This window comes from Gasterosteus aculeatus, chromosome X, assembly GCF_964276395.1.
Source record: "Gasterosteus aculeatus chromosome X, fGasAcu3.hap1.1, whole genome shotgun sequence".
NCBI lineage: Eukaryota > Metazoa > Chordata > Actinopteri > Perciformes > Gasterosteidae > Gasterosteus > Gasterosteus aculeatus.
The window spans coordinates 3675764-3693943 of NC_135698.1; the positions used below are offsets into that span (position 1 = coordinate 3675764).

Sequence of the window (18180 nt, forward strand, 5' to 3'; positions counted from 1 at the left end):
TCAAACTCTTTATCGGATCAATATACCTGAACATCTTTTTGGGGTGTTTGTCATCCCTAAAAAAGTCAGAGCATTAGTTTATTTGTAAAAAGAGCGACAGTGGTATTCAGATGTGAGGCGGATTTCAAGTTTTCTACCTTTTATCAGGGCAGAACTTCAGGATCACCTGCTCTCCACTAATAAAAGAACAGGACGCGATCAGATGAACACGCAGTACAATTTAAGACAAATGTATAGTAAATAACACCACTTTACCCTCAATTAATTAATATGCAAATGAATATGTGTGTGTGTGTGTATATGTCACGGTTTGGGTTCATGACTCTTGGGTTCTTGCCTCTTTTCTCCCTGGGTAACGTCACTTCCTTGTCCTGTCATCCCCTGTGATTGTCTGCCGGGTTATGATTGTTTCCACCTGCGTCCAATCACCTGCGCCTCCCTTGTGTATTTAAGCCATGTGTGTCTCTTGTCACTGGTCGCGTCATTGTTGAATGTCCGGAAGTCCATATCGAAGTGTTCCTGGTTCTCGTCTGTGTTTTTGCCCCCCTTGGAATTTAGATTTTTGGGAATTTTTGACTATTAAAGTCCTTCTTTGTTTCTTGAAAACTCTGCGTTTGAGTCATGCCTTCCCTGCTACTACTACCACCTGACAATATATATATATATATATATATATATATATATATATATATATATATACACACACTGTACTTCTATTTTGAAAATATATATGTATTTTTCTATCCATGCAACGACCAAAATTTACCAAAAAGAATACCTGATGTGGGTTTCTGTTAAGTTGTTTTGGGAGCACAAAGCACCAGCCAGCATCACAACTCTTTCCTTGCCAATTCCATTGTCACTGGCACTGAAAAGCACATAACAAACAACAATGAGCTAGAGAGGACATTATTTCCCTCAAATACGACATTCCTACCAAATAATGTCCTTATAATGACCTTATAATAATAATAATAATAATACATAAACACAGCAGTGGCCAGTACTAACATATTTGTTTGGAACCTGTTTGGTGACAAAATAACAGTCTGGCTTTTGATAAACAATCAATCAACCGTCTCATATCCATTTAAAACCTCCAGTCCTAATAGATCATTTCTATCAATTGCATATCTTGCAAATCTTAAATTGGATAGTTGCTATAAAGATCCTATGAAAGCTTATCTTTCGGGTGGCTTATGATGTCCTAAATCCTTTTTGTGTGTACCTTTTTTTTATCACTTCTAGAAGTCTTACTTTATTTCCTGGATGGCACTGAGACGGGGCAGGATGTCCAACAGTTTCCTCAGACCTTTGTTGCCTAAACAATTACTGGAAAGACTGACACAAAAAAATCTAGGATTTAAAAAAATGTCAGACACAGGAAAGGGAACATAGAACAATTTCTCTAAACTTTGGGCCTGTCGACTTCCATTGACTGTAGGTTATACACGACTATGAATGAGTACTTCAGAAACTCATAGCTGACCATTTAGGCAATCGGAAATTAACACCAGTGACAAAGGTCATAAAAATGTATCATGATTCCTGAACCCCTCTGAATATACCACGTGTGAGGAAAAAATATATTTTTTGGGTATCTTACTCCAGCAAAGTGAGATCAGGGCATGTTCCCAAACTCCTCCACACCCTCTCCAAATGAGTCGGCAGTAGACCACAACAGCAGAGGCTGACGGAAGAAACAGTTTCAGTATTACCATCATCATCGTCCGACAGTTTATGTCGAAAGTTTATGTGTCCAAAGGGGATCTTTAAGATTATTTTATTCACTGCTTTCTCTCTCAACTATAGCCTGGGGAAGACTAATCTGAACCTGTGAGATGGTTTGTTACACGGAACTTTGGAAGCTGGGCCTGAAAAGCCTTCAGTGTTTTTCTTTGATGTTCTTTCAAGAAAGGAAATATTTCCAAAGCTAACTGACGCTATTGCATAGATTAGGGTAACAACATTGCTCTCTCTGAACAAACAGAAGCTATTTTTCGTCACTAATTCTGAGCCCAAAAATGCAACAACGGTCCCAAGAGCGGAATTGAATCAGAGAACTTAATATGGCCATGCACTATAAGCCCTTGGATTTTAACACATACCAGAGCACTTTAGATACTTGATTAGTGTTTTTTCTCCCTACAGAAAACACTATAGACACCTGACCAGGACTCTGTAATCTGAAACATCAAACAAATACATTCACGTGTTAGTTGAAGAAACTAAGAATTTTAGCACTAATCATGTGCATGGGGCATACCATTGACGCTAAGCAATACAATATTTAATGTTGCTGACTAGTTTACACAGTGATGGAGAAAATCGTCCCAAGTATTCACTGAATGTGAGTAACTGTAATTATGCGTTTGTTAGTACAGCATGTTAAAAGATATGTGTATTTATATTGCTTGTACCTGATCCGAAGCTCCACCACAGTGGGACAATCAGAGAGCAGAGCAGTGAGACTCACCAAACCCTCCACGGTTAAGCCACTGTCATTTACACTGATAGGAAAATATCAATGCTTATAAATCCTTAACCAAACATATTAAGTGGTAAAGTAAAACAATTTCATGGCAAAAGAAGCCAAGCAAATTACGGGTAGCTTTTACGTCGTATTTGGTGATCGGTAGTTTGGTATGAGTCCAGTCTTACATGATCTTCTTGGTGATGTTGAACTTTGGCAAGAACTCAATCATTTTCCTCAGAGTGTCAGCATCCAAGTGGCCTCCAGAAATACTAGGAAATGAACACACACGCACAGTTCAAAATGGGTGTGGAATTTTATTGGATGATAGCATCCAAAATGTCTCTTTTGGTGAAGGTCTTTTGATATGGCAATATTGAAAGTGACTGCTCATAGTGAAAAAAATGACTACTATAACAACTAGTTTTTATTGAAACAATTGTACTGTTGGGTCAATTTCTGTAGTTAAGCCGGGAACAAGGAAAAAACAATACGTCAATAAGTGGCTGTTCCAATTGTACTCAATAAGGCATCGTTAAGGAGTATACAGAATTGTATGAGGTGTAACTCACTTCAGAATGGACAAGGAGGGGCAACGTGCCAGTGAATTTGCAAGTTTTTGCATATCAGGCCTGCTCCATTTTTGGTTCAACAAGCTGGAAAACAAATTTTACAGCAAAATAAAAATATAAACAACAAACTGAAAACAAATTCAGCACATTAAATAAACTGGCTTATCTGTCATAGAGGTCCCTTGTTCATAGTAAGAGCAAAGCACTGTCTATACTAGTAAAGATCTGGAAAGTGGAATGGTGTTATTATCTAATGTCTTACCTGATTGTTGGTTCAGACTCAGTTTTATGGCTGCAGGGGAAAGCATAAATAAAACCAAATGTCTCTACATGCAGTATTCATGTGATGACGTGCTAAATGTTTCATTGCTGGTTTGTATCTCCTCATAATGTTTATCAAACAATAAAGTTACCTGTTCATATCTGGATTTTGAGAAATAGTGACCGTCAATTCCTTCGTCCCACTGCAAAAACAAAACACACACGAACAGAGTTACAACAATGATTACTTGCTTTCTTTTTTTTCTTGCTTGGATTTTGTGGCCAATTTTCGTGGCTGTAGCTCCATAACGTACAAAAGATACAGGTTAAATCTACCTGAGAGAACCGGAACACAGGAGCATACAATAATAATAATAATTAATAAGTTTATTATGGAATTCAACTTCATATAACTACCGATTTAGCACAACAAGTAAACAATAATTTGTCAGACACTGGTTCTGAATATGTGTAATGAGAGCTGCAAGTGGGAGCAAGACTGGATCCAGCATTGAATTAAAAGTCACTGGAGGCTGTCAGAGGGGGGGCTGAAGCAGCTCCGTCCTGCTTTTTGGATTCAGTATTGCTGGACAAATTTCGAGGTCCTTCGTTTGGTTGCGGATAAAAGGCTTTGCATAGTGTCCTGTTGCAGCGGCATGACACGGCAACGAGCAGCTGAGAATATCTACTCCACATAGGGAGCAGGATCGCAGTGGAAAAAGAAGAGAGTAAAGCACATGTTACCAAAAAGTGTGTTGAGTTGAACAGGGACGCAGCCTGGATTTTTTCATGATATTTTTACATCAATGTTCATATTTGTGTTGTCAAATTTCACCATGATGCAAAAATTCAGTCTCTTGTGTTATCATATATTGAATCCAAGCAAAACTACAGCGTTAAATTTAGGGCTGTCAAAATGAACAGGTTGGTCATTGCGATTAATGTGGCCGAGATTAGTACGCTAAAATATTTTAGCGCAGGAGGCGCGACACAAAGCAGAGAACTCCTTAGAGGAGTTACTCCACGTGTCAAACAGAACGTGGGTGGGTGGCAAACGGACCACTTTACGCACCACAAGACTAAGCTAGCAGCTAAGCTAAGCTAGCCGGAGTTCTCCCTGATCAAATGTGTGTAGTTTTGTGTTTAAAATACAATTATAATATCGGTAGATGAAATCCAATGTTCTGATTGGTTGAGTGTGAGTCACAGGGGGGTGCGTTACTAAGCGATAAGGTAAAGTTGCTGTTCACATTGACCCGATCGTTCCGTATCACTGCACACTCAAAGTAACAGGTTAGCTTTTGTGCAACCGTTAGTTGACATATTAGTTTTTAGCTCGGTGGCGATCTTGAGGCAGTACTTCAATAATGTAACAGGTTGAGGGTTGCCTAACAACACCACCCAACTGTTATATTATCGATAAAGTACAGCCTCTCAGACCTTATTGCTTTATTAAACAATAGTTTCTAAAATACACGCTTTTTAAAGTGATTACTCGGGACTTAGTCTTTTGAAGAAAAACCAAGCGATTCATACATTTGGAAATGTGCGATTAATTTGTTGTTGTTTTGTTTGTTTTGTATGTTTTTTTAACAGCCCGAGGTTAAATTACATGAAAACCTCAGATTTGATCTGCAATCAACAATGCAATGCAATCTGCAATCAAGGACGCCAGTGATGACAGGGTCAGCATGTCAATGCTGATGAGTTTTCGTGACACAGCGTCAAGCAAACTGTTTGTGCGTGTGTGTGTGTGCATGGGTGTTTTCCTACTCTGCATGAATGTGCTGGATGTTCAAGAACGAAGACATTTTCCCGATGAGAAAGTCGACTGCTTCCAAAGAGCTGTTGTTTCGACCCAGCCTGCGAGGTTTGTAGACACACACGGAATCAGTCACAGATCCTTTCAAATCTTGAGATATTGTAGTAATTGAAAAACGGCATCTTATTGGCAGTATACACTTACTTCACCAAAACCAGTCTTGGTTGTTTGGTAAAAATATCAGCTATGTGTTTGATTCCTCCGTCTTTCAGATTGTTGTCGCTCAGGCTGTAATGCAAAAACAAAATTACGGTGTTAAAGTTTAGACCTGGACTCAAACTAATTCACCATGACATTAAATATAAGGCGGTAAAGCTCAATCTAGTCAGAGCCACAAAAATCTGTTCACACATTTATTCAACAGAACTGTCAGAAGATATGTTATTTGCAGGGGAATTATGTTGCATCAAATATACTTGATTTCAGTGACTTCTGGACAACTCGGTAGAGCGGAGGCCAAACTAGCTGCTCCTGTGGAAGTTAGACTGGCACCACAAAACCTTAGAGGACAAAAACAAAATCACCCGTCACTCGTTTTTGTAAAGGTTTTAAGGGCTGAACTTAAGGAAGAAGTCAAAAGACTAGAAAAAGTGTAGCAAGAAAACATGAATAATCTTACTCTAGCTTCCTCAGGGACTTGAATTTTGGCAAAATGGAGGACAACTTCTCAGCAAACTTGTCGCCATACCTGCGGCTGCAAAAACTGAAGCACACAAACAGAAATGACACATTCATCAAACCAACCTTTATGTTGGAACCGAGGCGCAAATACGTAGAACAAAACAAAAAATATGAATTAACTGGAAATACAAGCAATAAAATGGCATCGAGAACTACTATCATATTGCACCACAAAATAAATGATGAATATATATGCGTGTGCTGTGGTGAAAGGGTGGGGTGAGTACATTTCTTAATAATTAATATATTGACATACACACAAGAAGGAATATATTGGAATAGAGTTGTTTATAAACTCCAAATAAAGATAAATAAATAATACAAATGTTTACTGCTTAGTATATTAGTTGAGTTCCATGTAAGTGTATACCTTGTGTAGGAGTTAACTCCTTTTATGACTTCAATGAAAACCCTTAAATAATGTTAGTTGTTGTCTTTTTGCTCTTAACTCCAGGCCACTGTATGACAATTTGTTACAAAAAGAGACTTTGCCAACCACAGAAACCCGAAAGGAAATAAATAAATATTGTTAGATTCACAGTAAGTGGGACAGGTGGCCGATCAGCCGAGGAATGCTGACAGCAAAGTGGCGGGAGCTACACTCGTCATCGCTGCTCAACTGCTCTCTAAACGTCCAGAAGCCAAGCACCGGTTTACCAACTGTCGACGGCTCAACACCCCTCGCCTCACTGTCCCATTTATATATATTACAAGGGCAGTTTCCAACCGCTCAAGTGCACCTTGCCTTTGGTCAAAAAATTGTTCTTAGCTTCAAATGCTATGTCTATGTTTACGTAAGTAGTTGTCTCTATGTAAGTTAAATTTCCCCAGGGGTGCATATCATTCTGATAAGAGATTTTTCATGCATTTGATTGTGATTGCTGATGCATTTTTGCTGATGTGAATATGTGTCTGGACTTACCTGAGGTAGTGAATGTGCTGACACATAGGAAGGACATCTAAACACTCTGACTCCATTGAGCATGCTCTAAAGTCCAATCCAATGGCATTATCACCTACTGAGTTAACTACAAAAGCCAGAGCATCAATATCATTAGGTAGTAGCCGGATGTTGCGCAGTTCCAAGGTGGGTCTTGTACCAACAACCTGCTTAGCTAGTTGGTGGTCTTGGCTCTCCTGAACACAGTGGCAAAGCTCCAATATCTAAGAAGAGATGTGAGACGGATAGATAAGTATGGAAAGAGCATTGTAAAAAGTTAAAGTATACATCCATTTGTCAGAATTCACCTTTGGCCCTGTCAGATTGCTTTGACAAAGTTTTGTTAGCAGGTTCAAAACCAGAGTTTGTCTTTTTTTGACCCAAATTTGGCCTCCTGTTCCACCAGGGGTCCTGGCTAATTGAACTAAGGCTGGAGTGCAGCACGGAGAGGCCAGACCACAAACAAACAGGTGCAGGGAGTCAGTGAAGACTGTCCTCTGGTCGGACTTGGTCATCCAGCGAGTTCTCAGACTGAATCTGAGAGCAATGGGGAAAAAGAGTGAGCATTTTATTTAGTTAAAGATTTGGGTGCATTCATACATTGTACTTCTATAGAGGACAGCTAACCATGTGCATTAGAGGGCTCCAAAGAGGGTTTTTGCAACACATTTATGATTTAAAGTGCTGATTAAATGGTGTAGACTTCCAGTAAGTTGGTTAGTCCTGGCAATACGTGTTTAATTTGACTGGTAAAGTGGTAGCAAAACACTCGATCTACTCAGAAATAAGAAACACACTATTAACATAATCCATAATGTCACTGTTAACAATAAGACAGTGTTCACATTCTGCTGCCCCCACCTCTGCAGGCCCATTTACCCTTAACTGCTGTTATTGGAACAGTGAATTCCTGGTCTCCTTTTAGGGAAGGAGGTCATATTGGGCTCAATTTACACTGGTTATCTTGTTCCCTCGTTGGATTACTCCTAATATGTTCTTGGTATAGTGTTACATTATATGCTGAAATGGTTTGTGTCGTTTATCCAGATAATCCCAAGGTACCTCTAACACACTACTGATTAAGGTGAGTTTTATATATATATATATATATATAGCTATATAGAGATATATCCTAACCATGACATTTTCCCGACGCAATGGTAGGTGGACATGTTACATCCCATGTCATTTAGCTGATGCTTTTATCCAAAATGACTTACATTGCATTTTTTTTTTAACCCATGTTTTTTACATTTTGCCCAGAGAGCAATTAGAGGTTAAGTGTCTTGCTCAGGGACACTTCCACACGGAGCAGCCGGGGTTTGAACCGCCGACCATGCGGTTCCCGGTGCACCCTCTCCACTCCAAGCGCCACTACGCCCCTGAGCCTCCTGTTATGTATATATATATATTGTATTTATAATGCATTCCATGTAGCGGACCAAGCACAGTTCCATTTGGGTTCACTGAACATATTCCCATACCTCTTCTTAAGCTGCGTGTCACTGACATCATCACTCGTCATGATTCTGACTGCAGCCAAAAACTCCTGTAAAGTCAGATGAGTGAAGCAGTAGGAGTTGACAAGCATCCCATCTTCACATCTCAGCTCCACCTAACAGGAAGATATACACAAACATAGCATTTAATATAAGAAAAGATGTCATAGATGCCAAAGCCGTGTTAAGTCCGCTGAGATTTTTATTTTTAATCATAGATGTGATATTAGCAAAAGCTTTTTCAGTATTCTGAAATGTAATGAAACCCTAACCCTTAATATTCTGATTCAATCTATATTTGTTTTACACAACTACATTTTTACTGCTGCCTATCAGCTCTCACCACCCCAGACAATCAGAGTAGACGACAGGAAAAGGCAGGAAGTGAAGTCAACCCAGGTACACAAGGGGCAGGAAACTACAAAATAAAACAGGAAACAAACCAAACACTCCAGCTATGTAGAGAACATTCATACATACTGTACAGCAAAGTCTGACCTGTGAGAGGAGCCCTTTCTTGATTGAAAACTCTAAAACATCCTGAGAAATGTCTTCTTTCATGAAGAGGATCTTGCCTTCCTCTAAGCCGTTCCAGGCCAGCTGACTCAGCTCACCCAACTCTGATCGATGATGACTCAGAATACTGCACAAAAAGACAAAATAACTTGATTGGTACATTTGGATTTCATACAATCAAAGATCACATTTAAAAAATGTGTGAAATGCGTGGTTACAATTTTGTAACCGTAGTTCTATAACTCCAAGCGGAGATCTCCACCATGGCTAATACTGTTCTCCAATCACAAGCACGCATTCGGCTACCGAAATATGTCACTTGTTGCCGGTGAACACCCACTTGAGAAATTGTAAGATAAGCCGGGCTGTGTGGAACCATTCCACGGAGTTAGACATGAGAAGGTGAGGTCTTTGAAAAAAAGGAACACCATCCTGCCTCAGCACCGTGTCAACACATATTTTGAAGGTGAGCCCAGGCACAGCTAAGGATGGTAAAGCTGTTTAACGATCAACCTACCTAGTCTCGCACCGGTTAAGAAATGGGAGTCCAAAAAAAGTCTTGAAATCATCTTAACTTGGGAATAAAAAATTAGGCACAGTAAAACCTGTTACATACGTTGTTAATGGGAACAACAGATACATACTGTTTAACTGGTTGTGGATGTCTGCTACGAGGTAAAACATATCCTAGTGAAGGGATAAATTCACTTCCTTAATGCGAAAAAGATTGCAGAGTTGGAGAAATTTTAACCAGTTTTCATTCCCTCAGTCTCACTGTATAGAGCACCAGCTCCGGTTGGCTCTTATATTGAGCCACAATCTGCATAGATGAACCCGGGACTGTACCAGCAGCGCCAGGGGAAGCACAGACTTTGCATGGAGGTAGGGAAAGTGGCAGTTTGCTTAGCAGGAAAAAGATGTTGTGGTCAGTCAGGGGAAAGTTTAAATTACTACACGTCAATACATTTGAGTGGGCTAATGTGTGCTCATGACTGGAGGAGAGAATCTCACAAAGGCTGACCCTGTGTGTGGTTTTGTTTATCATTAAAATAGGAAACACATTGCACTAAATGATTGTTTAAGAAGCTCTGACTTAACATTCGTGAATTCACTGAAGTTGTATGTTATGTATAATTGGGGCAATATGTGACTTGTCTACTCAGCCTTCACCTTTGTGGAAGTTTTATGGTATTGAGCTTGTCATTGTTTCCTCTGGTATCGGGGTCACGGCACAGAAAGGCACTGAGAACGGTTAGGTAGACCTGGGTGAGGGTGGAGGGTATCTGGACTTGTGTGAGAGGTGGCTGAGGTCTATTGATTGTTCCATCCATCATTATTCCTTCATTTCTTCCACCTTGATCTTCTCTTTGCACTTCACTGTCTTCTTCTTCTTCTCGTCCTTGAATCTGTAGTTCTTTTTCTTCAATTTCTCCGGCTTGCAGCCTTGTCTCACTCCCTCTATCCTTAGGTATCGGCGTCCTTCCTGGATCTCCACTTTCCAGTAGTAAATACTGCAGACAGATGCAGCTGATGTTGCAGAGAGCAGGTAGGGATGCCATGGCGAGTAGGTGCCGACTTGAAACAAGGACTTCTGCTGCCTTCACCCCAAGAGCTCTGTTTGCTGAGTCACCTTTGCAGTTGAGACATAAATTAGTTTAAGCCTTTAGAAATGAAAGGTAGACACACAGCTGTTTTTAGCTTTCCTCTTTTACATCTGGGTGGCCGTATCCTCACTCTCCTTTATTGCCCATAATCATTATAGTTTGTATGATAATTAGATGAAGTATATGGATTGTATATAATACCTAGCATGTTGTAGCACAGAGGTCAACTGCAAAAACATAAAACACTTGAGGGTTTAAAAGGACAGTTTCAAAATGCTACGGGAATTGAATTATAGGAGTTCTACAAAACGGAACTAGGTTTGATATGTTTCTATGCCACATCTTTTATAGACTTAGAAGTATTATTAATAAGCAAGTTTCTTTAGTGGTGATTTTCAATATGCTGCAGGTGGGAATGAATGGTTTCCTGTCTCTTTACTCCTTTTCACACATTCACTACAACCCTGAACTTATGTTCTTATTACCCGGAGAAGCTGTATGTGGAAATGCAATTTACCGACAATATTCAGACTTCACCCTGCAAGCACCAGGAACAGTGTGTGTAATGTCCTACTAAGGCCGTGGTGTGAATAAAGCTGCCATTTCTAGGGTATTCACAGCAAGTTAGTGGGCATGTTGATTAAAATTCTATAGCATCATAGAAGATAATTTAAACAAATATTTCAGTCCTGTATCAGATTGACGACTGACCTGGCCTGAACTTTTTATATTGATGCATTAATCATGACTTAAAATTAATCAATTATGACTTTTGGTGATTGGTGATGAATACTACCATCTATATTTAAAATTATATTTGATTTAATATATATTTATATACTGTACATATTGTTTTTTGGACCAGTTTCAGTTTGAGCTTTTTTTTTGTTTTTTACTTGGATACCACCAAACATAAGCTTGTATATTTCAAGTGTTATGTGTACCAGTTTGGGGATAATGGATGGTACTCAAACTATAACTGACACCTGGACTTAAAAGTATTTATTAAATCTAAATTGGTTATTCTCTGACAATGAAGCATACAGATAGATACATGTGGATTTATCCATATGCAGAACGGTTTTACCTTTTTTGCCAAAATAGTTATCCACATACTCCTTGATCTCCTGGCAGTCCCAACCCAGCAGCTGCCCAACTTTATCTGATATGCCTTCCAAATCGAGTACATCACGTACACGACAAGTGACCATCAAGGTACATCCTGGGAGAAGTTGACGATTTAACAGGCCAGATATGAGGTCTGCTACAGGCAAAGGCTTTTCTGGGTCCAAAAGCTCTTTCTGCACATCTTGTTTGGTGATTTTGCTGTGAAATTTGTCATAGCCATCCAGCACCCAACAGCTCTGTTCTGGATTGGAAAGGAGGTAATCCACAATGGCTTCCTGCTCAGAACACAGAAATATAAGACAAACGCCCAGACAAAAGAGGAAAAGTATTAGTTCACCTGCTTGGAGATAAATACATTTGAGACAAGTATCGTGTTTGGTCTTCTGGCTTTCAAATACGAATTTCTAGAAACAAATGGTTCAAAATAAAGTATTTTAACTGATTAACATAGCTCCTGTTATTTATCCTGAATACGTTTTCTATTTTGCAGAATTTTGTCTGCTTAGAAAACTAGTTATTTATGCGAAGCTTCTGTAGAAACTGGGTCACCTGGAAGGTTTTAACGTTGGCTAACGTAAGAGTCCAGCATTGTGTAGCATGTGTATCACATGGTTGTAGTTAGTAGTTATTAGTAAAACAGAGAGGGGATAGTTTGAGGATACGTTTTTTTTTTTGTTTTAGAATAAAGGGTTGGAAATTAATCATTTTATAATGCTGTTTTTTTTATTCAATTAATTGAAAAAATAATCGACCAATTATCAAAATAATTGTTAGTTGCAGCCCTAGTCTTAACATCTGAACAGAATTTTCGTAAAGAATATCTATTATACTCGCTATTATACGCTTCCTGCATACCTGTTTGTGGTCACTGTCTTTCACAGGGACGTAGTGTCGAAGCAGCAGCTCAGACAGGGAGAGAGGACGGGACAGTACGTTGAGCTGATGAAACTCCAGCAGGACAAACAGGCAAAATGAAGGGATAGGGCCCTTGATGATACAACAGCAAAGGGGATAGAAACAAAAACAGTGAGAGTATTAACACATGAAAAATTGAGAGAATGAACCATCAGAGAAGGGACAATGAAAAGGGGACTTATTTTACACACCAAAGTCTTTTTACAGGTCTTATGGAGAACTGTATATGTGAAAAGAGTTTCTCTCAAAGGCCACTCAAATGGGGCTGCGTGAAATGCGCAGTTAATTGAACACCCTGATCCAAGACAACGAATATGAGTATTGTTTATAATGAATATATATCATTTTTATGTAAATAAGTTGTAAAGGATTTAAACGCCCTTTAGATGCCTGTCACATCACCTGAGGCCATTTAACAGACTTGACACAGTTCCCTCTGCAACCACTAAACGCTTTTCAGTCTGTGGACCGGCACTAATGTAGAAAATGATGGGGTTACGCTTGGATTTGGTTGATGCTCGTCTATGGTTCAGTTGTTCGTAACATTCGTTTAGAAATACTTTTAAGGTGATGTAATAGCCCGTGACGTTCAGCCCAACGTATTGCCTGACTCGACATTCACTGTTTTATTTATTTGCACAAATAAAAGTGCAGAGTCAACTGATTCCAACTGCACATATTATCCCAGATATTGATGAAAATATGCACACAAAAGCAATGGAAGGCTGGTGATCAAATTGCAACCTTACTAGTCCATGTGCCCACTGTTGTCCTAAGCAAGACATCAGCAGAGTTTTTCCCGATCCAGCCGGGCCAACAAGAACTGTCACCTTCCCTGCACATCCCTGGAGGAAGTTCTCCAATGTAACTCGGGAATCCATAGACCCATAATCCCAATCAGGCTCTGAGTGGAGTGAAAAATAAATTGTTAATTAAATCTAAAGCAGACCTAAGTCATGCAGTAGGACAGCGCCAAGACCAAGCTGCACCAAAAGAGAAATATTTCTATCACCGTTGAGTGTTAAACCTCCTTGCTCATTGAAGCATATTTTGAATTACTTCCACTTGAATAAAAAATTTCCAATTTAACTTCAAAAAGAGGAAGAGTATTTTGTTCTCACCAGGTGTTCTGGCCCCTTTGTCCGCTGGGCCAGGAGTTTGATCAGGTCTTTCCCTCGTTCTGTTCGCCGTTCTCAGACCAACCCACACGTTCTCCAGCTGGACATCAGTCACCAGCTGCTCGCTGACTCTCTCCCACCTCCTCTGCAGTGAATGTTTCACTGTAGCAATGTACTGCATCCAGTAATCTGTCGGTATAATACATGAAAAAACGTGTAATTTGTAGAAGGAGAAGTAAAAATGATATGACCTCATTCATAAAAAAAAAAAATGCTATTTCAGCGCTTATATGTGTGAGTGTGCTCTTGAGTGAGTGTGCCAGGACTAAAGTTAAGTTAAATTTAAGATGCTAACCAATTTCTAAATTGGGTGGCATCACACACAGAATCTGATGTTTTCCTCAGTGGTCTAACTTAAGTGGGTTTTGAGAATAAATGTCTTCTGTGAAAGAGGGTTAATCTTCTTAAGCAGGTTGTGGCAACCCAGGGGCGGAGCACTCTGGACCTCAGGAGAGCAGCACAAAGGGCAGGGGCACCAACGAGCAAGCGGTCAGGTGACCAAAAGGGGAAACACCCCGCCCCCTCAGGAGACAACGAGCGGCCCAGGTGCAGCTCATAAGGCTGATGAAGGTTGGCCACACTATAAAAGACCAACCATTCCAACAGCCCAGCAGACAAGATGTGAGTAGAAGCTGGCTTCATGCCGGAGTTTGGTTGCAAGAGTGGTAAAGCCTGTTTATTGTGTGCTTCCTGCAGGAAGGAGACTAAAGGCCCGCTGAACCGCACCCTCAAAAGAGAAAGAACCTGAGTTTCTGTTTTTTGTTACTTTGTACGTTATAATAAATTGTACTCTTTTCTTGTGCAACTAGACGTGCTTCTGAGTCCGGTGATTCCACCCACACCCGTTGGTTGCCCCAAGGTGCAATAGAGACAACATTTTAGTTTATTCTATAGCCCTGCCTATTTTGCAAATATTAACTATTTCAACATGGACTCGGACCAGTCACGTTCACTGTTATGTAAGTTTGTAGCTTTGTGTGTGTGTATATATTCTACCAATCCGTGGCCGTTTGATGAGCTGCTCCAAAGGCGGCGAAGGCGACTTCCCAGCCATTACACTCTGATTGGAAGGTTCACACGCACCTAGAGAGCAGAAAAAAATGAAACATAAAAAAATAGAATTGGTTACCATTAAAAGAAAAATAAAGGATAGAGTTCAATTTACAACGTTAAATGTTGTCTGACCAACTGACATGGCTGTCATTATTCTTTATGGCTGTTAACGAATAATCTATATTCGAATATATATTTGAATATAGTTTATTAAAAACAACTGCTTTGCGGGTGGACGCGCACCTGTAGTGACTATATTGCATGAATAAAATAGACTACATAGGCTACTAGGCTACAACAACAAATTCATGCACTAGTTTGATTATTTGCCGTTTCATGCCAAGGAAAAGTTCCGTGTTTACAGCACAGGTCGCTCCGAGCGTTCAACTTCGGTACTGTAAAACTTTCAGTTTCAATCACTGAATGAAACCTGCCATAGTTGGGACAAGAACCGCGACATTAAACTGCTTGCACAAAACTCTTGATCAGCACTCAGCATTTGTTTATTGTTGTCGCTCATTTAAACCGCTTTGCGCAGAGAGAGAGAGATCTGCGGTCATTGGTTAATTTACTTATTTTTGTGTCGGTAATATGTGGTTAAATATGTTTAAACTTAAATAAATAACCTATACAAGTAGTTGTGTCTCGTTGTATTAATTTGTCCTGTTATTATTACGTGCCTAATGCGCAACCAGATATTCGAATATATGTGTTTTTTTTAAAGCGAATATTCAAACGTAATTTTTTTTTTTCGACAGCCCTGTTATGCTTATTGCAGAATAAAGAGTCTGTGTAAAGTCAGCAGTGGGGAAGTACACTTCACATAACCCTGTCGGGTGCTGGAATAGAAGGTTCTTTCAATCAGGTTTTTTTCATGGAGAGAAATGCAACGAGAATTCATGCAATGTGTAATCCTTGCTAAATTACCCTTTGTACAACACATTATAATTAATTTTACATTATTTCTGCCTTGTATCTAAGCATTACCTTTAATTACTTTTTGGAATGACTGCACTACTGAAGTGACGTGGGGTTTTGGATTGATCACTCTATGCTTCGATACAACAAACTGTAACCAATGAATAGAAACATTCAGAGCATCATTTTCCACTCACTATTTTCATATCCAGCAGCTGACATGAGCTTGGACTCCAGGTGCATGGGGATGTTGTCACACAGGACACACATGCTCTGAAGGAAAGTGCGGCAATCTGCAGCGTTGGCCACCCTGAAGTACTCCAACAGGGCTTTAATGTGTTCTGTGACTGCTTCTGAAGAGGCATTACCGGAGGCCTGGTTGATGTTGCAACCAGCATCACTTGGCATCATCTGGCACAGTTTCATGATGACTGCGGTTGATTGACCGCTAAGGATGTGGACCAGTTCTGCTGATTCATGAGCCAATACAGAGTTCACATATTCACTGTCGGGATCAACCTCTTCGTCCATGGTCAGACTCCATCAGCTGAACAAATGAGCAAACAGGAAAACAAGCACGCGTTCAAATTACCACACTGTGGCCACACGTCAGCTTTGATAGAGGAAATATATGAAACCAAACGAGAAAACAACTATGTAAAATACTGGGGAGCCACCTGCATTACGTATTTTATTTCAACTAGTCAGGAAACGTTTCTCCCAGAGTTGGTTTAACATGGCTTTCTCTATCCTTTTAATAGTCTCAATTTTCCTGTCTTCTTTTGGAATTTTATGAGCAAATACAATGAAGTGTTATGATTAAATAATTCTCTTTCAATCCTAAATCAAGTAGATTCAATGCATTAATATTCAGAAACAGACAACACCATGCATGGCACTCAGGTCATATGGGCCGCACCTCTATTCAGGGCGTTACGGTAGAGAGCCTTGTACAGCCCAAAAGGCACTATTCACAATTTTGGGCTGTAGTGTCATATCCCTCTTCTAACTGTCTTTAAACAAGATCCATCAAAGGTTTCACTCTTTTGTCACTTGATTCCATTTAAAGAGGTCCTCCTTTATGCCCACGTATATTTTTATAAACCTTTAATTTACCAAAACTACACAGTAATAGATCATGAAAATATACAGGGGCATAGAGGAGGTCCCCCTTAAGAAGAATCAAATGATAATAGAGTTTAACATTTTATGGATCTTGTGGTGTATTTAGTACTATTTAATATGTCCTGAATAGTCGGACATACGGCGTCCAAGTGACCGCCGTATAATGTCCGAGATCACAAAGCTTCATTGGCGCAGGTGCTTGCGAAGTTCGTTAAAACCAAAATCAAGTGGACTCATTATTGTAGTACTACACTATTTATTTTGATGAAATGGGCTGACGATTTATTGTGATTCAAAATAACTATTGAAGTACAGCCCATTGGCGTGTGTAATGGTGTTGGTATATACGCGGACTGAACCTTGAAGTCCAACTCTTTGAATATCTTGTCAACTTTACCAAACTGTCCACTTTACTTTTGGACGGTCAGAACAATGACTTCAGTCTAAATTAATTGCATTAAAATCTGCAAGATAAGAAGCGTTCCTCGAGCCTGTCTATCACCGCAGTGGGCTGAGTGGTTGATCTGCAGCCCCAGACGCAGACAAGATGCACGAAACGGTGCCGTTTTAATTCGATAAGTGAAATAGAATGAATAAAATAAGCACTCACCAACAACTGTTTTCGTAGACTGCGTTTCTCTGCAGCCAGAGTATCTATTTTATCAAAACGAAACTAAAAGGAGCTGCTGCGTTCAACGTTTTGGTTTCGCTTTTGCGCTGTACGTGGTATTTCTGCCAGAATGCTCTTAAGGTTTAGGACAACGCTTGAATTTTAGTGCACTAATATTCTCACATTTGCGGTATTAAACAGGTAACCGGAATAAGGGCTATTAAAATAGCAAATTCTGGTCAAAGATAGAAGTATGTGTGTACAGGACCTCTCTGACTACTCTGCGTGACTCAATATGTCACGGTTTTGGGTTTACTTCCTGACTTATTTTGTAGTTTCATGCCTCTTGTGTCATAGATATGTATCTGGAGCGGGGGGGACTTTCTGCTTGGGTCATCAACGTTACCTCCGCTGCTCCCGTTGCCAAACCGTCCAGTTGGGGGATGAGAAGGGGAGTCGCAGCGGAAGTGACGTATGCGGTCGACGAATGCCCTTGAGGATGCAGCCTTGCGTTCTTGTGTGGACTTTTGTTCTCGTGGACTCGTGAAACGTCATCAGTCACAGCCCGAGTACTGTTCCAATTCTCAAGTCCGCATCTGGCCGAGAACGGTCATAATACCCGGATGTGACTCGCCCCGCCCATTTTACCGGGCATGCATCGAAGCAGACTCGTCTGTTCTTGTGAGAGACATATATCCCAGAATGCATTTCACCTCAGCAAGCTGCGATGGGAGATGAGAAAACGCACAACTGTAAGTCGTCTTTTATTAAATACCACTATTGTTAATTAACGGAATGTGATGTGAACACTTTTTAAGGATACAAGTTAGCGGTTTAAGCAACAAATGTGTTGTCAACATTCAGCCTATTTAAAAAAAATGCCTT

The 18180-nt window shown here is 40.0% G+C and overlaps 1 protein-coding gene across 4 annotated transcripts in view; it reads right to left on the bottom strand.

Moving 5' to 3' along the window:
* Nucleotides 1-17836, bottom strand: part of nlrc5 (NLR family, CARD domain containing 5) — a 31498-nt gene extending 13662 nt beyond the window's left edge. For 3 of the 4 annotated variants that reach the window (XR_013451133.1, XR_013451132.1, XM_078082592.1), the window contains exons 1-27: nt 17296-17595; nt 15758-16107; nt 14586-14672; nt 13533-13718; nt 13161-13315; nt 12352-12483; nt 11456-11771; nt 9935-10394; nt 8747-8891; nt 8234-8364; nt 7058-7286; nt 6732-6973; nt 5748-5831; nt 5545-5628; nt 5273-5356; nt 5080-5169; nt 3459-3509; nt 3308-3337; nt 3046-3129; nt 2662-2745; nt 2421-2510; nt 2109-2186; nt 1607-1690; nt 1258-1341; nt 779-868; nt 138-176; nt 27-56 (exon numbers count right to left, since the gene is read on the bottom strand). Coding sequence is in view for 2 of the 4 variants with exons in the window: in XM_078082592.1 (XP_077938718.1) it covers nt 27-56; nt 138-176; nt 779-868; nt 1258-1341; nt 1607-1690; nt 2109-2186; nt 2421-2510; nt 2662-2745; nt 3046-3129; nt 3308-3337; nt 3459-3509; nt 5080-5169; nt 5273-5356; nt 5545-5628; nt 5748-5831; nt 6732-6973; nt 7058-7286; nt 8234-8364; nt 8747-8891; nt 9935-10394; nt 11456-11771; nt 12352-12483; nt 13161-13315; nt 13533-13718; nt 14586-14672; nt 15758-16091 (3503 nt within the window). In the remaining 2 variants the exon portion in view is untranslated. Of the gene's footprint in view, nt 1-26; nt 57-137; nt 177-778; nt 869-1257; nt 1342-1606; nt 1691-2108; nt 2187-2420; nt 2511-2661; nt 2746-3045; nt 3130-3307; nt 3338-3458; nt 3510-5079; nt 5170-5272; nt 5357-5544; nt 5629-5747; nt 5832-6731; nt 6974-7057; nt 7287-8233; nt 8365-8746; nt 8892-9934; nt 10395-11455; nt 11772-12351; nt 12484-13160; nt 13316-13532; nt 13719-14585; nt 14673-15757; nt 16108-17295; nt 17596-17701 lie in introns of those variants that run through there. The other variant, XM_078082593.1, reaches the window with a different exon arrangement.
* Nucleotides 17837-18180: the final 344 nt, after the last annotated feature.